The following is a 23,275-nucleotide window of genomic DNA, read 5'->3' on the forward strand; positions in this document are numbered from 1 at the left end:
CGTCCATCTCTACCAAGATCAGAGCTTCTCCCGACAACACTCGGTGGACCACGTAAGGACCTTGATAATTTGGCGTAAAACTTTCCTTTGGCTTCTTCTTGATGAGGGAATATTTTCTTTAAAACTAATTTCCCCGATATAAACTTGTTAGGTTTCACCTTTTTATTAAATGCATTGGCCATCTTATTTTGATACAGCTGACCATAGAATATCACGTCCATCTTATTAAATGCATTGGCCGTCAATGAGCATGAGTTGCTCTTGCCTGACCCATATCCATTCTGCGTCGTCTAACTTGGCTTCTTGAATGACCCTTAAAGAGTGTATCTCGACCTCTGCAGGTATCACAACTTTAGTTCCATATACCAACATGTATGGCGTAGCCCCAATAGATGTCCTCATAGTGGTCTGATAACCCAGTAAGGTGAAGGATAATTTCTCGTGCCATTGACTATGATTTTCCACTATCTTTTGCAGAATCCTTTTGATGTTTTTGTTGGCTACTTTAACTGTTCCATTTATCTGCGATCTGTAGGCTGTAGAGCTATGGCGGACAATTCTGAACTTCTCACAAATTTCCCTCATGAGGCCACTATTGATATTGGTTGCATTATCAGTGATGATCGACTTGGGTATCCCAAACCGGCAGACTATGTTGTTACGGACGAAATCTGGCACTACTTTTTTTGTGACGACCTTGTATGTATATACTTCGACCCATTTGGTGAAGTAGTCAATTGCTACCAAGATAAAACGATGCCCATTTGATGCAGTAGGCTTTATAGATCTAATCAAGTCCATGCCCCAAGCAGCAAACGGCCAAGGCAAGCCCATTACATTCAACTCATTAGGCGAAACTCGGATGAAATCCCCATAGATCTAAAACCGGCGACACTTCTTCACATAGAGGATACTATCGCTTTCCATGGTCATCCAAAAGTATCCATCTCTTAATATCTTCGTGGCTACGGTGAAGCTGTTCATGTGGGGTTAGCACATTCTTGCATGTATTTCTTCTGAATGCTTGCTTCTGACTATTAGTAGCATTCTCTAAATATTCTCTTGATTCAAGGAATCTTTTGATGACGTAGTACCATGGCATACCATCTGGCTCTTCGTCTACATAAAAATAGTATGCATGTTGACCCTTGATCTCTATCTCGATATGGTCGATATAATTCTTATTCGGATGCTGGATCATGGATGACAAAGTGGCGAGAGCGTTGGCAAACTCGATCTGGATCATGGGAATGTGCTTGAACTCGATATTTGTGAACTTCTTGCATAGCTCCTTTACACAGTGTAGGTATGGAAGAATCTTGACATTATTGGTAGTCCATTCTCCTTGAACTTAATGTATTAACAGATCAGAATCTCCTAAGATCAGAAGCTCCTAAATGTTCATGTCAACCGCCATCCTGATCCCGAGGATGCATGCTTCGTACTCGGCCATATTATTGGTGCAATGGAACCTTATCTTTTCAAATGCTGGGTAATATTGTCCTGATTCTGAAATTAGGACTGCACCTTGGGTATGATTCTGCAATGTCTTCTCCAGCGAATAACATTTCTTCGTCTGGGAAGTACATAGTGAGCGGTTCATAGTCCTTTTCCACTGGATTTTTTGCAAGGTGAACATCTCAATCTTGTCCTTTGATGGCCTTCTATGTTATATACACAGTGATAGATTCGCTGAGAATAATCTTCCATTTTGCTAGTTTTCCTATAGACATCGGCTTCTAAAAGATATACTTGAGCAGGTCGAGCCAGGATATTAGATGTGTGGTGTATGCTGACATGTAATGCCTCAACTTCTGGGCTATCCAAGTCCGGGCGCATCATGTGTGCTCTATCAGAGTGTATTTGGACTCACATGGTGTGAAATTCTTGCTTAAGTAATAGATGGATTGCTCATTTCTTACGATCTCATCGTGTTGTCCCAATACGCATCCAAATGCATTTTCCAAGACCGATAGGTATAACAATAGTGGCTTCCCGGGGCTCGGGAGGAACCAACACTGGTGGATTTGACAAGTATTCTTTAATTTTGTTGAAGGCTTTCTGACACTCTTCTGTCCATTTTGTAGCAGCATCCTTCTTCAACATGTTGAAGATAGGTTCATAAATTACAGTGGACTGTCTATGAAATGGCTGATGTAACTCAGCCTACCAAGGAAACTCATCACATCCTTCTTGATCTTGGGTGGTGGCAACTCTTGAATGGCTTTAATCTTTGAAGGATCCAGTTCTATCTCTTTTCAGCTTATAATGAAACCTAGCAATTTCCCAGCAGGGACGCCGAATGTGCATTTTGCAGGGCTCAACTTTAAACTATACCTACAAAAATGTTCGAAAAACTTCTTCAGGTCGTCCAAATGTTCTGAACTCTTTCGGGACTTGATGATGACATCATCCATATATACCTCGATCTCGTTAAGAATCATGTCGTGAAAAAGAGTTTTCATGGCCCTCATTAACTAGCACCAGCATTTTTGATGTCGAATGGAATGACTCTATAGCAGTAATCTCCTCAAGGCGTAGTGAATGTCGTCTTTTCTTTATCTTCTTCGTGCACCAGGATCTGATGGTACCCGGCGAAACAATCCATGAATGACTGCAACTCATGCTTTGCACAGTTGTCAATGAGGATATGAATATTTGGTAAAGGGAAATCATTCTTTGAGTTGGCCTTGTTAAGATCTCGACAATCCAATCATATTTTGATTTTCCCATCCTTCTTTGGCACCGATACAATATTTTCCAACCATGCGTGATAATTAGTGACTCTTACTACGTTCGCCTCTATTTGCTTGGTTACTTCTTCTTTTATCTTCAAACTCAAATCCGGCTTGAACTTTTTGGGTTTTAGTTTGACTGGAGGTCTAGCAGGATCGGCAGGTAATTGATATGAAATTATGTCAGTGCTTAACTCAGGCATGTCGTCATACGAACATGCGAACACTTTGATGTACTGTCGGAGGAGCTCAACCAATTCTTCTTTCTACTCTGCTTCCAGATGGATGTTGATTTATGTTTCTTTCACGTCTTCTTCGTTTCCTAGGTTGACCACTTGTGTATCCTCAAGGTTAGGCTTTTTCTGGCTTTCCAGTTGTTCGATCTGTTGTGGTAGATTATTTGGCATCATGCTTTTGTTGTATTTCTCGTAATTTGGATCGCTTTGCTCGAGGGTTTCGTTACATGTCATAATCGCGGAATGCGGATTTTTATCTTTTTGATTACTGAAAAGAAAAACTAAGTATAAATGAAGCGATAAATAAGTTTGCAATAATTTTAAGAAAGTATTTCTTTTTATTTCATCAAAAGAGAAACGTCTGAGCATCCAAAGTGGCGAATGACAAAAAAGTACATACATGGTTCAAGCCTCAATTGACCATGTGCTCTTTTCAAAGGTTTTATAGTTCCACACTACCAAGACTCCCGGCAAACCAAAGATGGGCTCGCGGTCCAATTCTACAAGTCCTCTCTTGGTTCGGCATTATAGATGGTCGGTGTCTTGATATCAACTTTGTCACAGCATTCCTCGATCATGGTCACGAGCAGCCTTCCCATTCCATTGACGGTGTCGTCCTCTGGTGTTGAGCTCTGACCCGTACCCGAAACACGCTCTGGCATAAAAGCTTTCTTCCCGAAGATACTGGTACAAGTCTTCCCAGTCGGAGGTTGATACCTTATGTCGACTCTACCTTTCTACCCACTCAGCTCAATCGGCTCTGTTATCCTGTCTAACCGGGCTCCCAGCCCGGTTCCTGGTCTGTATCCGTACTTTATCATTTCTCTCATGGTTATCTTTGATCTATATGGTGACTGCATTCCCAGATTTTTCTCGGTCTCTTCTATTTCCGTGGTCTTCATGATCTCAACTACATGGAAAGTGACCCCGTCTAATCCTTCTATGAATGGAACTGCATGTTCCAGATAAGCTGATTGGCTTCATTCATGTTATGCCCCGCAGTATTACGTTGATATTATGCCCTGCAGTATTATATTACGACGATGTTACACCCTGTAGTATTATACGTAAAATTGTCGTAAGATAATTAACCTCAGTTCAAGGACAAGATTATTTGGAGATTATAAGCATTATGCTATTTCAAATAAGTGATGAATAAATTCGTGAAGATGAGAGGGTAAGCAAATCAAAGAAAATAAATTTTCGTCGAAGTTTGACATTTTGGGATAAAATACGGCCCGAGCTAAAATACCTAGTACTTATGGACTAGTACCATGCAAGGTACCACATGACCATGATAGTAAGGTGTGTTAAAAGTGAATAGTATTCTAGGTAATTTGAGATAATTCTTAATTATGTGGATAATTGTAGAGATTATTATAATATTAGGTGGATAAGTGTCTTTTAGGGATTGCCACATGGCATAGACTAAGCCAAAGTGGCAAAATGCATAAAATGAGTCATAAGGCAAAATGCCATCTTGTTTACACGTATAGATACTTGGTCTATCTATTAGTAAGTTATGGAATTTTTCTAAGACTAAGTAAAATGACATTCCAACATTATTAAGAGAGAAATAACAATGACCAACGTGAGATTCTCTGAAATACTACAAGGTACAGCGTGAAATTCTAATTCAAAGAAGGCCCGGTACAATCTTTCTCAAGAATATCATACGGATTATTCCCTACTTCGATTCTCTGTTACGTGTTTTCACAAAAGAGAATCGGTTCAGATATGTTAAAACTAAGCTCTTCCTTCATTTTGCATGATCTCGTAATTACACAAGTTTGATAACGAGGTATACAGAAACAATTCATGTTCCAGAGTTTACATATATTTTTCCTAGTCTTGTAAGTACAATATTCAATTGAGTATTTCTTCCTTCCAGTCAAGAGAGCAGAGAGTCTATATATACAGTATTACAGTATTTGCATTACCATCGAGCTATAATCGATGGGCAGGCCCCTATTGGGCAACCTCTGATCAGATTGTAGGATATATACCGAGCCTACTATGGCCGAGCGCCTATGAGCGAGCCCAGTTGGCCGAGATACAGAGCCTAGTATGGCCGAGCGCCTATGAGCGAGCCTACTACGGCAGAGAAGTTATATATATACCGAGCCTTATAAGGACTGACATCTATTTTACTTACAATATTGAGAGAGTTGAGTCGGTATCAGCAAGTAAGCATATCTTCAGATTATATTTGACTTTCGATTGCTTCCAATTGTTATATTATCAGTTCAGTTCAACTTTCAGTATATTGCCTTACATACTCGGTACGTTATTTCGTACTGACGTCCCTTTTCTAGGGGCGCTGCATTTCATGAGTGAAGGTTCAAACAGATAGACGGGTAGACCTCCTCATTAGGTGTTGCCCGAGTTCAGCTTGATCGGTAAGCTCCATACCCTTCATAGTTGCTGGGTCTAGAGCTTTATGTACATCTTGTATATATATGTATATATGTTATGAGTAGACTGTGGCCCTGTTCCGATCATAATATATCCATCAGTAGAGGCTTGTAGACATATCCTATCAGTTAGTGCAGTATGTTGGGCTTGTAGACCTTTTATGTATATTTTGTTAGTTTGCCAGTTGTAGTAGTTATGACGGCCTTGTCGGGCCAGCATTATATTGATGTTTAGTCAGCATTTACAATTGTCTTGCAATGTGGACCATGGTCAGAGTATGACATTATATGTTCAAAGTCCCTTAGTCGCAAGTTGGTATGCAAGGATAGGTGAGGGATCGGGTGCCGGTTCCCTCCCCCCCCCTCCTCAGGTTCGGGACATGACAGAAGTGGTATCAGAGCAGTTCTGTCCTAGGGAGTCTACAAGTCGTGTCTAGTAGAGTCTTGTTTATGGGTGTGTCTTGCACCGCACTTATAAGCAGGAGGCTACAGGGCATTTAGGGCTGTCACTATTTCTTCTTACTCTAGATCGTGTTGTAGAGCTCAGTTGTAAGAATTCAAACTATTAAACTCTAATTTATTCACAATAAGACGATACCTATATCTAGAAAGAAGGTTGGTAAGAGATATGAGCTATGGAAGTGTTGAGTCAGAGGAACTCGACTTTGCATCATGCTTATGATAAGTAAATGTGAGGTCTTCAACAGATCATGTATGTACTGAAAGGTATAAGCTTCTTGATAAGTATCCCTAAGGCAAAAATATATATCCACTCTTATGGTAAAAAGTAATGAAAGAATCAGAAGATACAAGTTTCAACAAATAAAAGAAGCAAGGTGAAGAAGGGTACGAGGTACCTAATTAGTAGAGATGAACATTATCTGCAATTCAGGAAGAGAGATATAAGCATTTTAAGTTACCTTCATCAATAACAGAGGTATGTACAATTGGCCGCACCCATCTCAGTTATGCCCTATGGGGGCTAACAGGTGTAGTTTAAGAAAAGGACGGAACGTCAGGATTCGGCTGGGGTTAGAGTAACCCAAAATGGTGAATGGATTATTTGTGTTAGTTGACATTTCCGAAGGATATTACAAATGTGCTAATAGATCTTCTTGTGAGACACCCAGATGGTGTACTCTAGAATATTATAATTAGATGTGAATACTAGCATGATCAAAAAAATTCATAAGATAGACACTGAAAGCCTAGAAGAGATAAATATTACCTTAGTGTGACTCCCGTCCCTAGTAGAGCGAGGACGTTGAGCAACCTGAAGAGCCGATGAATGAAGCAAGTGGAGCTAAAAGCAAAAGAAAGTCTTGTTAAAGTTTTCACAAGAAAGGGATGCAGAAATGTTAGCAGGGTAATGAGAAGAGAGATAAGGAAGAATTATGAGTAAGATGTGATACATGGATGACAACGGTACATCAAAAAGATGACGGTATTACCGGGTCCATAGCCAGGTGAAGGAAGAGACGAGAGGTGATAGGCCTTAAGAGAACAAAGGAGTATAGGCCATAAATTCATATCCTCATTTCGAGAAATAAGTTCGTGACTCTAACGTGATTACCAATAGGAAAAAGCTAGACCCCAAAATAATAGAAATCAGTATGGGCTGGTGAACAAGATAAACTAAATATGAATTAGGGATTTAGTGATTTGATAAAGGTCGACAGCATGAGAATTTCAGATTTCATTCCGGCAATAATAGAATGGACAACAGAAGAAGATTCATGAGAAATTCAAAGAATGGTCATTCAGGAAGACGCTTCTCTAAAGTAAGCAATGTGAGCAAAGTTAAGCTTAAGAGACTATATGTGCCAGTTATAATAATTGTCACCCTCGCGAGTAAGGAATTTCATTATCCTTAGTACAGAAGGATTACCGCAAGGAGAGTAAGGGTCATCGATGATGTGAAAGGATGCCAAAAGTGAAGAGGTAAAACATCTATAGGCAGATTGTTGTAGCTCCAACTCTTAGTACTCCCATAAAGGGGGGAATATGGAGTGACGTGATATTAAGTCAGAAGTAAGTGGTTCTAGTAACTATGGAATAGTAAAGAAAGAATGCGACAAAAGTAAGAAAGGGATGAAATTGCACTTATTCAAATCCTACAGATATGCTACGATTCCAGAACATTATGCAAACGCGACGTCAAGGAAAGAAAGTAAGGGTTTCTGTCTGGGATGTTATTGATAAATAAGGAGCCAGTGCGAGAGGTAAGTTAAGACAAAGGAAATAACCCAAGAAATATCACACGAAATATTGATATGAGAATGGGCCAACGAGTGGTTAGTAGTTTATTCGGGAAGAGCCTACTTATGGCTAGATAAGAGGATACAGATAAATGAATAGATCGTGCAAGATAAATAGAGTGAACCCCAACATGGGGAATCCAGCCTCGCAGTTATGACATTATAATACTTTAGATATATTCATATAGGAGTTGGGAAAGTTAAAAAGGTACCGTATGAGTGTTACAAAAATAAAAGAGAGTGCCACTAGGAAGAAAATCAAAATATCAGTTCAGAAGAGACCCTACAATCACAAGGGCATGGAGGTAAATAACTACGAATAAGTATAGGAAAGGAAGGACATCAGAAGGTCCGTCGAGTATACAATGTAATAAGCTCACAGCTTTACAAGAGTCAGAGAGTCCTCCCTAAGTACTACAATAAAAGACTAGCTAAGGAAAATAAGGACGAAGGCTTCAACCTAAACTTAGTGACCTAAAGAGGAAATGGTATTATAACAACAGTCTCAAAACAACATTGTATGCACTCCATAAGAAAGTGGCACTTACCGTGGCTAATGAATGAGGAGTAAAATCAGAAGTGATATTCAAGATCATATGAGTTGTATGGAATTTCAATATGTGTGGACACTAAGATAAGCTAAGTATGGACGCAACAAGGGGGCAGAAAATCCAGAAAAAGTAATAGTTTAGTTTAAAGAAAGCTAAGATGGAATGAAAGGAATTATTCGATCAATGATCCAGAGTTGGTTACGTTATGAACGGACTTAAGAGTTCGGAGTATTATCCATGCAACATATATGTTGACAATCATACAGCCGTTTAAAAGGAAGAATTGAGCCCGGGTCATAAACAAAGGATTGAATTGCTAAAGGATTGTATCATGGATATTCCATAGCGCCATGAAAGGCTAAAAGTAATAACTAACACCATGAGCCGCAGATCAGAAGATAGCTCAAGCCTACATAAAGGTTGATCAGAGGAAAGAGGAAACAAAAGAGTTACATCAACTAAGTAAATCCAGAGTTTGATTATTGAACCCAGAAAATTATGGACATGGTGATTGAGAACATTGCAGAATCACTCTTAATATCAGAGGTCCAGTTAGAAGAATACCAGCCTCATAAGAAGTTAGTATAAAGCTCTCATCGAATCATGTAAAAAGGTGCAAGGTTTATAATAGAAGTTCAAGTTGTGGATGTGAATTATACCTATATGAAAGGGAGGTCATGAAAGAGATAGAACATGTGATGCGAGACTTTAAGGTGAGTAAGGTAAAGGTGAACAACGTACGAGATACTCAAATGCAGAAGGTTGTGAATAGTCCATATTTTGGATAGAAGGCTAGAAGCGCGGGGATTCAATATCCAGGAATGATAGCGGCATCGTTAGTGGTATATCTTATAGCCTATGGTTTCGAAGTATCGAGAGGTCTAATTAAGAAAGTAAAAGAAGCGTTAGAGACGATGTGATGTCTCACTTGATATTCCAGAATAACACAAGGAAATCTATGGTGCAAGGAAGTTGAAGGAAGGCTGCGAATAGTATAAATGGATATGTATGGGTCACAAGCTAAAGCATGGTAGAGCAACAAGATTGTAGGAAGACAGGAGTAAGGATAAGAAAGGGCGAGTGAGAAGGTGACGAGACTGGATAAGCCCTCGGGATTAAACCCACGAAAATGTGAGAGAGGTGATGGGTTCTCTAAATTATATAAATCCCAGTATAGCCTGAATGAGCTCAAAGGAGTCTATGACTAGTAGCATTTAGAAGAACTGGAATGCTGACCTAGTAATAAAATGAGGGTGTAATTGTGACAGATAAAAGATGGCGTTTGGGCCTTTGATTGAATAATGATTTGAAGAAAAAAAAGGAGAAGGAGAAAAGATTTCGCGGACGGCACGAGATTAGAATACCCCCATAAGGTGAATCACATTGAGATACTATGAAATGCGATTATGGAAATCACTTCAAATATTTTTCGATGCAATGAAAGCCCTAGTGGCAAGGTATTACGTAAGAAGTTTCAAATTATCAGTGGTATATTGTAGATCAATATTGAGGCGAATCATAATGGATGGACAAAAATCACAAAGTATGAGCTGAGATTAGGTCGTCATTCTTAAGATGAACAGTAATGAGGAAGCATTAAAGGACTTAGATTTATACAAATGGGATAAGCAACAAGAGTAAGCTGGAATTTGGTAACAGACCTCAATAACAATAAATCGAAGTAAGAGTTATGGTATAGTATAGCCTACTTAGGTGTAGTAAAGCTAATGACACCCAGAGAGACATCTTGACATTATTTTGTATATGTTCACAAAGTGAGGCCTAGAGATTGACTAAGAACTGGAAGAAAGAGGATAGAAGTGTTGCATAGGCGCACGTACAAAGTTTGAGTCGTATAGGCTGCATGATAGAAGGTAGCAACAATTACGAGATTAGAAGGATTCTGACTACAAGCCGTGGTGTGAGAAAGAGGCTTAATAGGGGGGGAGGGATGCCCTGGCCTTTAGATTTATTCAAAGAACAGTTGCCTAAATGGATAGCAGAATATTAAAGTATTCGCAAGAGCTATGGATTATGAGAATGATGAGTGCATCAGTCAACATTCGAGGACGAATGTTTCAAAAGGGGGAAATGATGTTATGCCCCGCAGTATTACGTCGATATTACGCCCTGCAGTATTATATTACGACGATGTTATACCCTGTAGTATTATACGTGAAATTGTCATAAGATAATTAACCTCAATTCAAGGACAAGATTATTTGGAGATTATAAGCATTATGCTATTTCAAACAAGTGATGAATAAATTCGTGAAGATGAGAGGGTAAGCAAATCGAAGAAAATAAATTTTCGTCGAAGTTTGATATTTTGGGATAAAATATGGACCGAGCTAAAATACCCGATACTTATGGACTAGTACCATGCAAGGTACCACATGACCATGATAGTAAGGTGTGTTAAAAGTGAATAGTATTCTAGGTAATTTGAGATAATTCTTAATTATGTGAATAATTGTAGAGATTATTATAATATTAGGTGGATAAGTGTCTTTTGGGGATTGCCACATGGCATAGACTAAGCCAAAGTAGCAAAATGCATAAAATGAGTCACAAGGAAAAATGCCATCTTGTTTACACGTATAGATACTTGGTCTATCTATTAGTAAGTTATGGAATTTTTCTAAGACTAAGTAAAATGACATTCCAACATTATTAAGAGAGAAATAACAATGACTAACGTGAGATTCTCTGAAATACTACAAGGTGCAACGTGAAATTCTAATTCAAAGAAGGCCCGGTACAATCTTTCTCAAGAATATCATACGGATTATTCCCTACTTCGATTCTCTGTTACGTGTTTTCACAAAAGAGAATCAGTTCAGGTATTTTAAAGCTAAGCTCTTCCTTCATTTTGCATGATCTCGTAATTACACAAGTTTGATAACGAGGTATACAGAAACAATTAATGTTCCAGAGTTTACATATATTTTTCCTACTCTTGTAAGTACAATATTCAATTAAGTATTTTCTCCTTCCAGTCAAGAGAGCAGAGAGTCTATATATACAATATTATAGTATTTGCATTACCATCGAGCTATAATCGATGGGCAGGCCCCTATTGGGCAACCTCTGATCAGATGGTAGGATATATACCGAGCCTACTATGGCCGAGCGCCTATGAGCGAGCCCAGTTGGCCGAGATACAGAGCCTTGTATGGCCGAGCGCCTATGAGCGAGCCTACTGTGGCAGAGAAGTTATATATATACCGAGCCTTATAAGGCCTGACATCTATTTTACTTACTATATTGAGAGAATTGAGTCGGTATCAGCAAGTAAGCATATCTTCAGATTATATTTGACTTTCGGTTGCTTTCAATTGTTATATTATCAATTCAGTTCAGCTTTCAGTATATTGCCTTACATACTCGGTACGTTATTTCGTACTGACATCCCTTTTCTGGGGGCACTGCATTTCATGCGTGCAGATTCAGACAGACAGACGGGTAAACCTCCTCATTAGGTATTGCCCGAGTTCAGCTTGATCGGTAAGCTCCATACCCTTCGGAGCTGCTGGGTCTAGAGCTTTATGTACATCTTGTATATATATGTATATATGTTATGAGTAGACTGTGGCCCTGTTCCGATCATAGTATATCCATCAGTAGAGGCTTGTAGACATATCCTGTCAGTTAGTGCAGTATGTTGGGCTTGTAGACCTTTTATGTATATTTTGTTGGTTTGCCAGTTGTAGTAGTTATGACGGCCTTGTTAGCCCAGCATTATATTGATGTTTAGTCAGCATTTACAATTATCTTGCAATGTGGCCCATGGTCAGAGTATGACATTATATGTTCAGAGTCCCTTAGTCGCAAGTTGGTACGCAAGGATAGGTGAGGCACCGGGTGCCGGTTCCCCCCTCCCCCAAGGTTTGGGGCATGACAATTCACCATGGATTACAATCTCTTAGCAACCCCACTTGAACATCATGCACTGGTGTAGGGTAGACGATACCCCCTGCCCCTCCCATAAAATATCCATCACTTGAAATAGTATGGGAAACTCAACTGGTCCAATTTGCATAGCCAAATAAATTTCTCTAATGACATCCTTCTGTGAAACGTCGAAATCTCTTACCCTCACATGACTTTCTTTTACTTCTCTTAGATGGATACCCAACTCTCGTAGGGTAGAGAGCGGGTAGTTATTGACTCCTGATCCTCCATCAACAAGTACTCAGGACACCACCGTATCTCCACATTTGATGGTGACGTGTAAAGCTTTGTTGTGACCCATGCCCTCTATAGGAAGTTCATCTCTGCGGAAAGTGATCATATTTTCTTTAACCATCTTCTTGATATTCGCTGCTAATGCCTCGCTGGTAGTGTTTCTCGGCACGCTAACTCCACTTTACACTTTCAGTAAGGCGTCTTTGTGATTGTCAAAACATATCAGCAAATCCATGATCTATATATGCGCAAGGGTTTTCTTCAATTGTTCCTCCACGGGGTAATATTTAGTTGACATATTCTTCCAGAATTATGTGGCCTCCAGATCTATTATATTCCTTCTCTAAATCTTCTCCCTTCCTAGATTCCCTCGATTTACTTCTTCAGGAGCGTAACCCCTCCCTAACCTAGTCATTCCATGGGCCGCTGTAGAATCCGTTGCTTGGCTTCCCCTTTCTGCTGATATGTCCACGGGACTATCTTGTATTCACAATCTTCTTCATCCCTGATAGTAGCGGTGGATTGTTGCTGGTAAGTTTGGACCATCACTGTAGGTTTTAACTGTACTATGATCATTGGAGCCCTTCGAGGTGGAACTCTCACAGCCTCAGCGTTTCCTATTGTGGCGATGGTTCCTTTCAAGTCATATTCTTTATCCAGGGTAATCATGTTAGCTCCTTGATTATGGTGGTTTGATAGCAGGTTACGGTTCACATTGGGCGGAGCTAGGGTGCACTGAATGGTTCCACTTTTGATCAGTGACTCAATTTTATTTTTTAGTTTGAAGCAATCCTCGGTATCATGCCCTGGTACGTTTGAGTAGTAGACGCACCGATTGGTTGCATCAAAGTATTTTGAAGGGAACTCATTAGTCTTTCAAAGAGTAGAGCCATAGGTTCAGCAATCAGGGTGTAGTTTCTGGGACCTCTTTCTTCAAGATTTGGGCTAGGTCGGGGTGCATAGGTGGGTCGATTTGGATGGTTGTAGTTTGGACTGGAGCATAGGGTCATTGTGGATTTAGATTTGTATGGGCGCGAGGTGGGTTAAATTGAGGTTGGGGATTGTAGTATGGTTGTGTGTTGTATACTCGAGCATAAGTAGGTGGGTGTGGGGAATGGGTGTTTGGAGAGTAAGAGGTGTTTCCATGGTGTGGATGAGACTGGTAGTAGGGAATGACTTAGTAATACCTCTTCCTTTTTCTTTTTTCCGCTGCCTATTGAACCGGATTGGATTGATTTGCTAGCTGCTTGCAATACGGCATAGATTGTACCTTGCTAGACTTTACACCTCCCTCCAAAAAGCCACCCATTTTGACAAGTCCAGGGAAATTATGTCCCATCATGCCCATCATTTTCTCAAAGTAGATCCCTTCTTGAGTCCTGATGAAATACTTAGTCAACTCATGTCATCTAACGGAGGTTATGCTCTGGCGGCGTCTGACCTCCATCGACGTGCATACTCTTGGAATGACTCGGACGGCTTCTTCTGTTAGTTTACCAGAGCGAACCTATCAAGGGTAATTTCTGTGTTGAACCGGAAGTGTTCTACCATATCCTGCCGCTCCCTCCAGTTTCAGAGATCTTGGCAAGTATACCAAGTAAGTGACTCCCCTGTCAAACTCCTTGTGAACAACTTTATCCTCAACTTCTCGTTTCTTCCCACTCCAACTAGCTTATCGCAGTAGGCTCTCAAGTGTGCGTGGGGATCACCTGTCCCATCAAATATATAAAACGTCAAAGGCTTGTACCCTATCGGCATGTCCACATCAGGGTGAATACACAGATCCTCATAATCTAGACTTTCGCTTCCTCGAGCGACCTGAAGGTTCTTCATTTTTTTTCTTAATGCTTGTAATTGTTTGGATACTGATTCTTCCTCCATGTACATAGCTTCCCTTTTCCATTGTGGCATATTGATTAATTTCATAAGGTAGCCTGATCGTAACGGGCACTGTGAAGGTGGGTTTTGAAATGGCATATATGGGAGGAACATATCGCTCATGTATAGCGGTATGTGCTGCAGGTATGTGCTGGTTTTGGCTAGTGGTAAAGGAGATGCCATCAGAAGGAGAAGTATGAACTGTGCTGGCAGCTACTGGTGGGTTTTGAGGTGTTTGAACGTAATTTGGTATGTAAGGGGTGTGTATGGGAGGGTTTGGTGGGTTTGCAGGGGTTACTAGGGGTATAATCTGGGTGATAGGGACTGAAGTTGGGGTATTGTTTGCTTGGCGAGTAGTGGAAGGAAAATGGTTGGGGTCGAATCTAGAGAAGGAAAACGAGGTGGTTGTGGGAGCGTTGTCACGGCCAGATGTGCCAATTCCCGAATGTGTTGTACTTTCTCCCTCAATGATTCCATCTCTTCGGTCATCCTAGCCACATGTTTTTCATTCCGCATATCATACTTCTCTCCCGATCGAGCCGGGCTATCAGCTATTACCAGAGCGTGTTCGGTCTGGTTATCTATCGCAGGCATCTTCCCTTTCGATCTCAAGTTGTACGGTGGTTCAACCAGTTTTGGGTCAATGTAAACCAACTTTATTTTGGGGAATAATAATACAAGAAAAGGAATAGACATCAGATTCAGTATTTGCACAACTAATATGCACACAGAGCAGTTAATTCATGTATTCAGGCAAGCAACAACAACAATAATGATGACCCAGTATATTCCCACAAGTGGGGTCTAGGAAGGGTGAGATGTACGCAGCCTTACCCCTACCCTGGACGGGCATAGAGGTTATTTCCGATAGGCCCTCAACTAGAGAAAAGATGAAAGAAGCACTGATATCAAGTAATAGCATTATAAGATATTGAGAAAAATGAGACTAAGGTATCAAGATACAAGATGAAAGAAGCATTAATAACAAGTAATACAATACAAGATATGTAGTAATAGATATCTAAGGGTAAAATAATACCATACTAACATTAATACTACTGAAACAAGAAGACATGGGGAAACACTCGACTGCCTACTAAACTTCTACCCTAATCCTCAACCTCCTCCCCCTCCTATCAAGGGTTATGTCCTAAGTTAGCTCAAGCTGCACCATGTCACGCCTGATCACCACTCCCCAAGACTTCTTTAGCCTATCTCTACCCCTCCGCTGACCCCCCAAGGACAATCTCTCACACCTCCTGATTGGGGCATATATGTTTTTCCTTTTAACATGCTTGAACCATTGAAGCCTCACCTCTCACATCTTATCCTCCACGGGGCCACTCTCACCTTGTCCCTAATAACTTCGTTCCTAACTCTATCTAATATAGTATGCCCACACATCCATCTCAACATCCTCATTTCAGCAACTTTCATCATCTGGACATGGGAGTTCTTGACTGGCCAACACTCTGCCCCATATAGCATAGTCGATCTAACCACTACTTTGTAGAACTTACCTTTAAGTCTCAATAGCACATTCTTATCGCATAAGACACCGGAAGCGAGCCTCTACTTCATCCACCCCGCTCTGATAAGATGAGTGACATCCTCATCAATCTCCCCATCACTCTGAATCACAGGCCCTATAAATGACTTCAGTATTAAGCCTCACATCCACGTCCGTTTCTTAGGTAACATCGCTGAACATTCACTACAAGTATTTTGTCTTGGTCCTGCTCAACTTAAAACCTTTAGACTCAAGGGTATGTCTCCAAGCCTCTAGCCTCTTGTTAACACCAACTCGCATCTCATCAATCAGAACTATGTCATCTGCAAATAACACGCACCAGGGCGCCTCTCTTTGAATGTGTTGCGTCAATGCATCCATCGTCAAGGAAAATAAAATGGTTCAAGTGTTGATCCCTGCAACCCCATCTCAATTAGAAAGTACTCTGAGTTTTCTCCTGCTGTCCTTACCCATGTCTTATCTCCCTCATACATATCCTTGACCGCTCTAATATAGGCTACATGCACTCCCTTAGCCTCAAAACATATCCATAGGACCTCTCGGGGGACTTTGTCGTAAGCTTTCTCTAGGTCAATGAACACCATATGCAAGTCCTTTTCCATCACCATGTATTGCTCCACCAACCTCCTTACAAGTTGAATGGCTTCTGTAGTCGATTGTCCCATCATGAAACCAAACTAGTTGTCAGAAATGGACACACTCCTCCTCATCCTCCCCTCTAACACCCTTTCCAAAAATTTCATCGTATGGCTTAGCAACTTGATACCCCTATAGTTGTTGCAGTTTTGGATATCCCCCTTGTTCTTGTACAGCAAAATCATCGTACTCCACCTATACTCCTCAGGCATATTATTTTTCCTAAAAATGACGTTAAACAACCTAGAGAGCCAATCCAAGCCTGCATTACTCGCGCTCTTCCAAAATTTAATAGGAATATCGCTTGGCCCGGTCGTTCTACCCTTACTCATTCTGTGCATAGACCATTTAACCTCCCCCACTCTTATGCATCTACAGTACCCAAAATCACGATGACACTCTAAGTACTCCAAATATCCCAAAAAAATGCTCATATCTCCCTCTTCATTCAAGAGTTTATTCAAGTAAGACTGCCATCTTCACCTGATCTATGCCTCCTTCAACAAAACTCTACCTTCCTCGTCTTTTATGCACCTTAATTGGTCCAGATCACGGGCCTTTCTTTCTCCCACTTTGGCCAGCATGTATAGCTTCTTCTCCCCGTCGTTGTCTCCAAGCTCTTTATATAAATGACCGAACGTTGTGGTCTTAGCTGCAATAACCACTAACTTTTCCTCTTTCTTAGCTTTCTTATACCATTCTCAGTTTTCTCTCTTCTCCACCTCGTCTATGCTCTCTACAAGCTTCAAATATGCCTCTTTCTTAGCTTCCACTCTCCCTTGAACCTCTTTGTTCCACCACCAATCTCCTTTATGGCCACCAGAGAAACCCTTCAAGACCCCTAACACCACTCTCACCGCCTCTTTAATACAATTCGCTATCATAGTCCACATACAACTCACGTCCCCACTACTCTCCCAGCCCCCCATAACTCGCAACTTTTCCCCCAACTCTTGAGCTTTGTCCTTAGTCAATGCACCCCACATGATCCTAGGTAGGCTAGATAGAACCCTTTTTCTCCTATTCGGCCTGATCTCCAAGTCCATAACTAATAGCCTATGCTGAGTCGTAAGATTGTCACCCGGGATGACCTTGCAATCCACGCATAGACCTCTATCACATTTCTTGAGGATTAGATAATCAATTTGAGTCTTGGACATCATACTCTGAAAGGTGATCAGGTTCCCCCTTTTCTTCAGAAAACACGAGTTAGCAATCACTAGATCAAAGCCTTTAGAACACTCCAGCAACGAAGTACCTCCTCCAGTTCTATCTCCAAAGCCGAAGCCACCATGCACAACATCGTACCCCCCCAGCCGACATCCCAATGTGTCAATTAAAGTCACCTCCTATAATAAGCTTCTCGGTGAGCAGAATGCCCCCACACTAACCCATCTAAATCTTCCCAGAAACGCCTTTAAACCTCCTCGTCCAAGCTCGCTTGAGGTGCGTAAGCGCTAATTACATTCAGGGTATACCCTCCCACGACTATCGTAATAGCCATAAACATGTCATCCACTCTCTTGACCTCTACCAATAGCTCTCTAACTTCCCTATCCAATAACATTCCTACCCCATTCTTCCCTCTCACAACCCCTGAGTACCACAACTTAAACCCATCAGCCTCCTGAGCCTTACTCCCCACCCATCTAGTCTCCTGGACACAGGTTACATTTATCTTCCTCTTGTGGAGAATCATTTCTGAATCTATCGACTTCCCCATTAAAGTCATTATGTTCTATGACCCTACTCTCAACCTAGAGGTTCATTTGTCCCCCTTGCCACCCTTAACCCCTCCCCCCCTCCCCCGAGGACATGATCTTACTCTATCATAGCTCGTCACAGCCACTAGACCAAAGCACAACAGGATGGGTAGTCTAAAAAAATACCTAAAGGTCCAAAGATGCTTATTATGGCTATAGGTAAGCAGGCACAACCTATGTATCAAACTATAAAACTCAATATAGTGACCGGAGCATAACAAGGCAGGCAAGTCCAATCTAAGACAATTTAAATACAAAAGACTGTTTATGTTATAAGAAATAGGTAATAAAATATACCGATAATAACCCACAAATATCATAGAAGGATATATAGAACTTGGGAATAGCCCTGGGATACACCGAAAAACTAAACGTAAATCGCCGGATCACGTCAGAACTTCTCAAAATTTGCTGCCCGGATGCTCGCTCGCCGTTGGAACTCGCCAGAAAATATTGTCTTGGAGTCCTTGTTTACAGCACACAAAACACAGCAAATGACCCACACCCTCACTAGGGCAGGGTATCAAGAAAAAATGGAGATGGTTCAAGAAATTAGGGGAGGGGTGCTGGATGGGGGGAGGGGCAGCGAGGAAAAAAGTGATGGGGAGAGAAGAAAGCGGTGGAGGGGCGGCGAACGGTGTGTGTTGTTGCCGGATTTGAGTGGCCATTGGTGGTTGGATGGGGGTTCGGGAAAAACAAAGAGACAGGAGATGCAAGAAAGGGTAGAAAGAGAAGAGAGGGGAAATGAGAGAGAGGGTGGGGGAATATAGAAAACATACCTTGGCAGTGGTGGTCGCCAGCGGCTTGGCTGTGCAAGCGCATTTTCCTAAAATTCATGGGACCTCTTTTTGCCATAGGTAGGCCTAAGTCGTGAATATTTGTCAAACAATTAGATTTGACACATATAGATCTGAACCAAATCTTGGTTTTTATTGATAGTATTCAGATTGTAATAGGCGGGAGCAAAGTTTACATCATTGTTTCCAATATTCATAGGATTGCATGAGCTCAAACAAAATTTCCCTTAGGGAAATGATAAAGTTAGGGATAAATATACAAAGTGGGAAAAGGGGTGAAATCAACCAACTTCTAGTAAGCATCCCCGGAATTATTCCCCATCTCTTCTTCTTCTTCCGGTTCTTCCTCTAGGTCTTCTTTAGATTCATCTTCATCATCATTGAACTCGGGCACTTCCTCTAGGTCTTCCTCAGGTTCTATCTCGGGCTCAATCTGTTTACATTCAACTACACGGTCATCATCCTCGGGAGGTCGCAACATGTGATCAATTGACCCCAGGACCACTTGGCGGTGCATGGAGGTAGTCACGAGGTAGTGCATGCAAAATCTCATTATAGATTTGCAAAGCCGCCACTGCATTCTCCAGCCAGGCTATTCCTTCCCTGCTTGGTCGGGCTAGATCGTCCTCTTCATTGATCCAGACATAGTATTCTGGAGTGCACAACGAATTCTGACCCATTGGCATTGTGACTAGATCATTCCACTCCTCCTAGAGCCTCCTTATCCTTTGTATCAAGATTTGCCCATCGTATTCATCTTCATACAGTGCCTTCCTCATCCAGAGGGGTACCTCCTGAATCAACCTGAACTGCCTGAGAACTCGTAAGGGTGAGTATGGCTGGATGCCCTTAAGTCCTATCAGCTCGATAAAATACTTCTGGGGAGTCCTTAGGATTGCCCTACCGCTTAGCCATGATAGCTTACAATTGATCCACTCTCTGCTTATGTTGGTCGGCATCTCTATCCATTCTTCCTGTCCATGTGAGGAGACCCAATGTCTCATTCTCTCAGTGTGACTTCGAATCATATTACTAACACCCACAAAGTAGTCAATTGTGGCCTCTCACTGAAAGAAGTGCTTCATGGCCCAGATTTGAAGCAATAGGTTGCAACCCTTGAAGAAATCATACCCCCAAAAATATGCGGACAATGCTTTAAGAATCTCTACTAATACTATAGGTACCAAAGTGGATTGGAGGTTGCCTCAGAATGTTGCCAAAACCACAGGCAGCAAGTTAATATTGATTTGTCCTCTTCTTTGCGGGAAAATCAGCAGTCCCAGTAGCGCCAAAGAGAATTTTATGGGTTGTAGACTTTCCTAAGTTGCCTCATCATACTGAAATTCTCCCAAGTACCAACTCTCACAATGTCCGAACATGTCAAATAATTGGTTCAGTCTTACCCATCCATCTTTAATATTTCTTAAACCCTGACTGTTTACCAGACCCAAAGCATCAATAAACCTATAGCCGGGCATGGTGACCGGTAGTATTGGCCTCCTCCCTGTAAATGGAAGCTCTGTGAAACTAGTAATTTCTTCCAACGTTTGCACCAACTCACAATCAGCAAACTTGAAAACTACTTTGGCAGGCTCCCAAAACTCTATCAGCAAGCGGGTAAGCACCGCGTCAACTCAGATGTTTAGCAAGGCAGTCAGCGCTCCTAGGTGTGTCCTGATTTTGTCTCCATTCTCTCGGCGGATGTCCTTCCACCATTGCTTTAGCTTGTGCGGTGCTCCCATCACCATATTAATCTCCGGGATATTTTGGTTGATTTCCATTTCTGAAGAGGGTAGGAAAAGGGTTTGATAAGTGTTCTCTTCGGATCTTAAGTGTCTTGTCATGATTAGTTTGTCTTTCCAAAAAAAGTCATATCGTTGGGTGCATGACCCGTTCACATTAGGGTGCATTCCTAATTGTGTGTCGATGCCAAGGACAGATCCGCCTAAGATTTATACAATATGACCTATGTTTGCTAGAGTAGAGTGTTTCCTAATTTTGAGTTGGACTGAGTATCACGAGAAGTTATGTCAGTTGACCTAACAAAGCAATTCTCTGAAACTAAAGAATTTTGAAAGAAGGTTCGGAGGAGTGTAAAAGACAACCATCGCGTGCCATTGTGTGTGATAGTATATGGCCAAGACTCCATAGGAAAGAATGTGATAACAGTATATATAAAGTGGTAACAGATAATGGGATGTTATCAATAACATTTGAAATAAGCAAATAAGTACATAACGAACAAGTAAGGCAGGTAAGCATACAATTACAAATTAAACATAGTTAAAGAAGTGTACAAACAATCCTGAATTCAAAGTCTAGTCTAAGTCTGTTAAGGTCAAAACCTAAGTGGGGTTTCCCCAGCAGAGTCACCATGTTATTTCACCTTGTTTTGCACGAGTCAAAATAAGATTCAACTTGTAGTTTCCCTGTTGATGATAAATAAGAGTCTCCGCCTAATATTTAAAGGTATACTAGGGTACCTATTTAATTACTAAGATTATTTCTCTATTAGTCTGCTAACCAGTGAGATTTTGGGTAAGGGTTCTTATTCTTCTAACAGAAAGTTGTTAGGCACCCCTTAAAATCTACCTGAGGTAGCTCCATAGGACTTAGACTAGGTTTAAGGAATTAATTGTCTATACTCTTCTTAATTAGTTCTTAAAGTCATGGCTTATCACATATCAAGTTAAAGCCTATTACTTAGAAGTAATATATGTAATTTTGAAAAGACGGTATAGATTTATAAAAGCCTTTAAGAAAATATTTGTATCTATATGATTGAAAGAGTTTTGAAGTATGTACGCAATGTTTGTATTTGCAAGAAAAACTTGTGAGATAAGGCTAGGTTTTCTTGTCTTTTAAAATGGTGTAGCCATTTATAATTCTAGTAAAGTAAAGGCGTTTGAAGAAATGGGCCTCAGGTATACCTTGATTTTCAAACCTCACATTTTATATTTTTGAAGAAAACCAACTGAAAACCTTGGCTTTGCAACAACACTTGTCCGATTTTCTTTTGTAGAAAAGCTCATTTAAAAGACCAATTTCAGATTCCAGTTCTTCTGATTTTGAAAAAAAGAGGACTGTCGACCTTCGCAAAGGCTGTTTTAGTTTCAAAAGACTTCATAAAAAATCGTTAGTAAAGGTTGAGAGATGAATAATATAATTGATTAACGGATTAGAATTATCTACTACTAAGTCTAATACTTCTTTTAATCCTATATTTTTAGGGCTTGCCTAGATTGTTCACATAATTCAAAGACATAAATTAAAAAATTTAATCAAATATTGTTAAGTGTTATATACATGTGGAAAATAACAGTAAACTTAAATAAAGCAGTAGTGGAGAGAAATGGACTCTGATTTTAGCCTGAAGGAAAGTAGGTCCAGCAGGTAACGAGGACGGACAACAGCAACTTCAGCTCCAAAAGGTGCGGGTATAATACTTGGGCCTGAGTTCTTTGAGAACTCGGCAGGCCCAATGTTAAATACATGTACAAGAAGACAAAAAAGTCATTAAATATGCTACCCAATTTACATAATTATATATGGATAACACTAGTATGAGCCCAAGATAAATTATAACAATCAACAATAATCCAGATTATGAAAATTAGTGTGGAGTCACAAATGGTAAAGCAATTTACAATGAAAGCCTTTGTTTTCATTGAACACTAAACCTAAAGGGATTAATAAGTGTCAATAAATTAGGGACTAAGGGTAGAATTCCATTCATGGCCAAGGTAAGGGTAGAATTCCATTCATGGATAAGGTACTCTTTGGATCCCTGGCACTTCATAGTTCCTAAGTGTCTCAAGACCCCGGGCGGTGCTTGTGTCAGGGAGAGTAGCTCAACCAAAAACTAAAATCTAATCCCAAATACCCCTTAACTACTCACACTTACTCTTTTCTACAAGTTTAGGTACTAACAAGGCACTCAATGTAAACCCCAATAGCACAGTGATACCAAACCACATGAATATATACATTTCTCATAACAGCTATACAGGATACCACAAGGATCATAAGACAACCAATTCACATTGTTGTAACCACAATTCAAACATAAGTACATGATTCACTATGAATATTATAACATGTTAGGCATACTCAAAGAAGTTAGCTTCAAGAACATACAGGGAAAAGAGCACTAGCAGATTACTTTAGAAACCCAGACACCTGAATCATATATCTTAAGAGTAGAGTAGGTGCATGGTTCAAACTTATAGAAGTCCATGTTCATGACTACACCCTCTTAACAGTCTTTAATTAAATCAGTCAAGGACTT

The 23,275-nt window shown here is 40.6% G+C and overlaps 1 protein-coding gene across 1 annotated transcript; it reads right to left on the minus strand.

The window, feature by feature from the left end:
- Nucleotides 1–17,128: 17,128 nt before the first annotated feature.
- On the minus strand, nt 17,129–18,150 carry LOC138901787 (uncharacterized). The gene is made up of 2 exons (XM_070189579.1): nt 17,893–18,150; nt 17,129–17,776 (listed from the first exon to the last, which is right to left on the minus strand). Exons 1-2 carry the CDS (start codon nt 18,148–18,150, stop codon nt 17,129–17,131), a joined length of 906 nt encoding a protein of 301 aa, XP_070045680.1.
- Nucleotides 18,151–23,275: the final 5,125 nt, after the last annotated feature.

The sequence above is a fragment of the Nicotiana tomentosiformis genome, chromosome 11 (genome assembly GCF_000390325.3).
Source record: "Nicotiana tomentosiformis chromosome 11, ASM39032v3, whole genome shotgun sequence".
Taxonomy (NCBI): domain Eukaryota; kingdom Viridiplantae; phylum Streptophyta; class Magnoliopsida; order Solanales; family Solanaceae; genus Nicotiana; species Nicotiana tomentosiformis.

Coding starts and splice junctions, on each gene's coding strand:
- LOC138901787 (XM_070189579.1), bottom strand. CDS start 18,150: ATGGGGAAGTCGATAGATTCAGAAATGATTCTCCACAAGAGGAAGATA. Junction 17,777..17,892: donor TGGGAGGGTATACCCTGAAT/GTAATTAGCGCT, acceptor AGCTTATTATAG/GAGGTGACTTTAATTGACAC.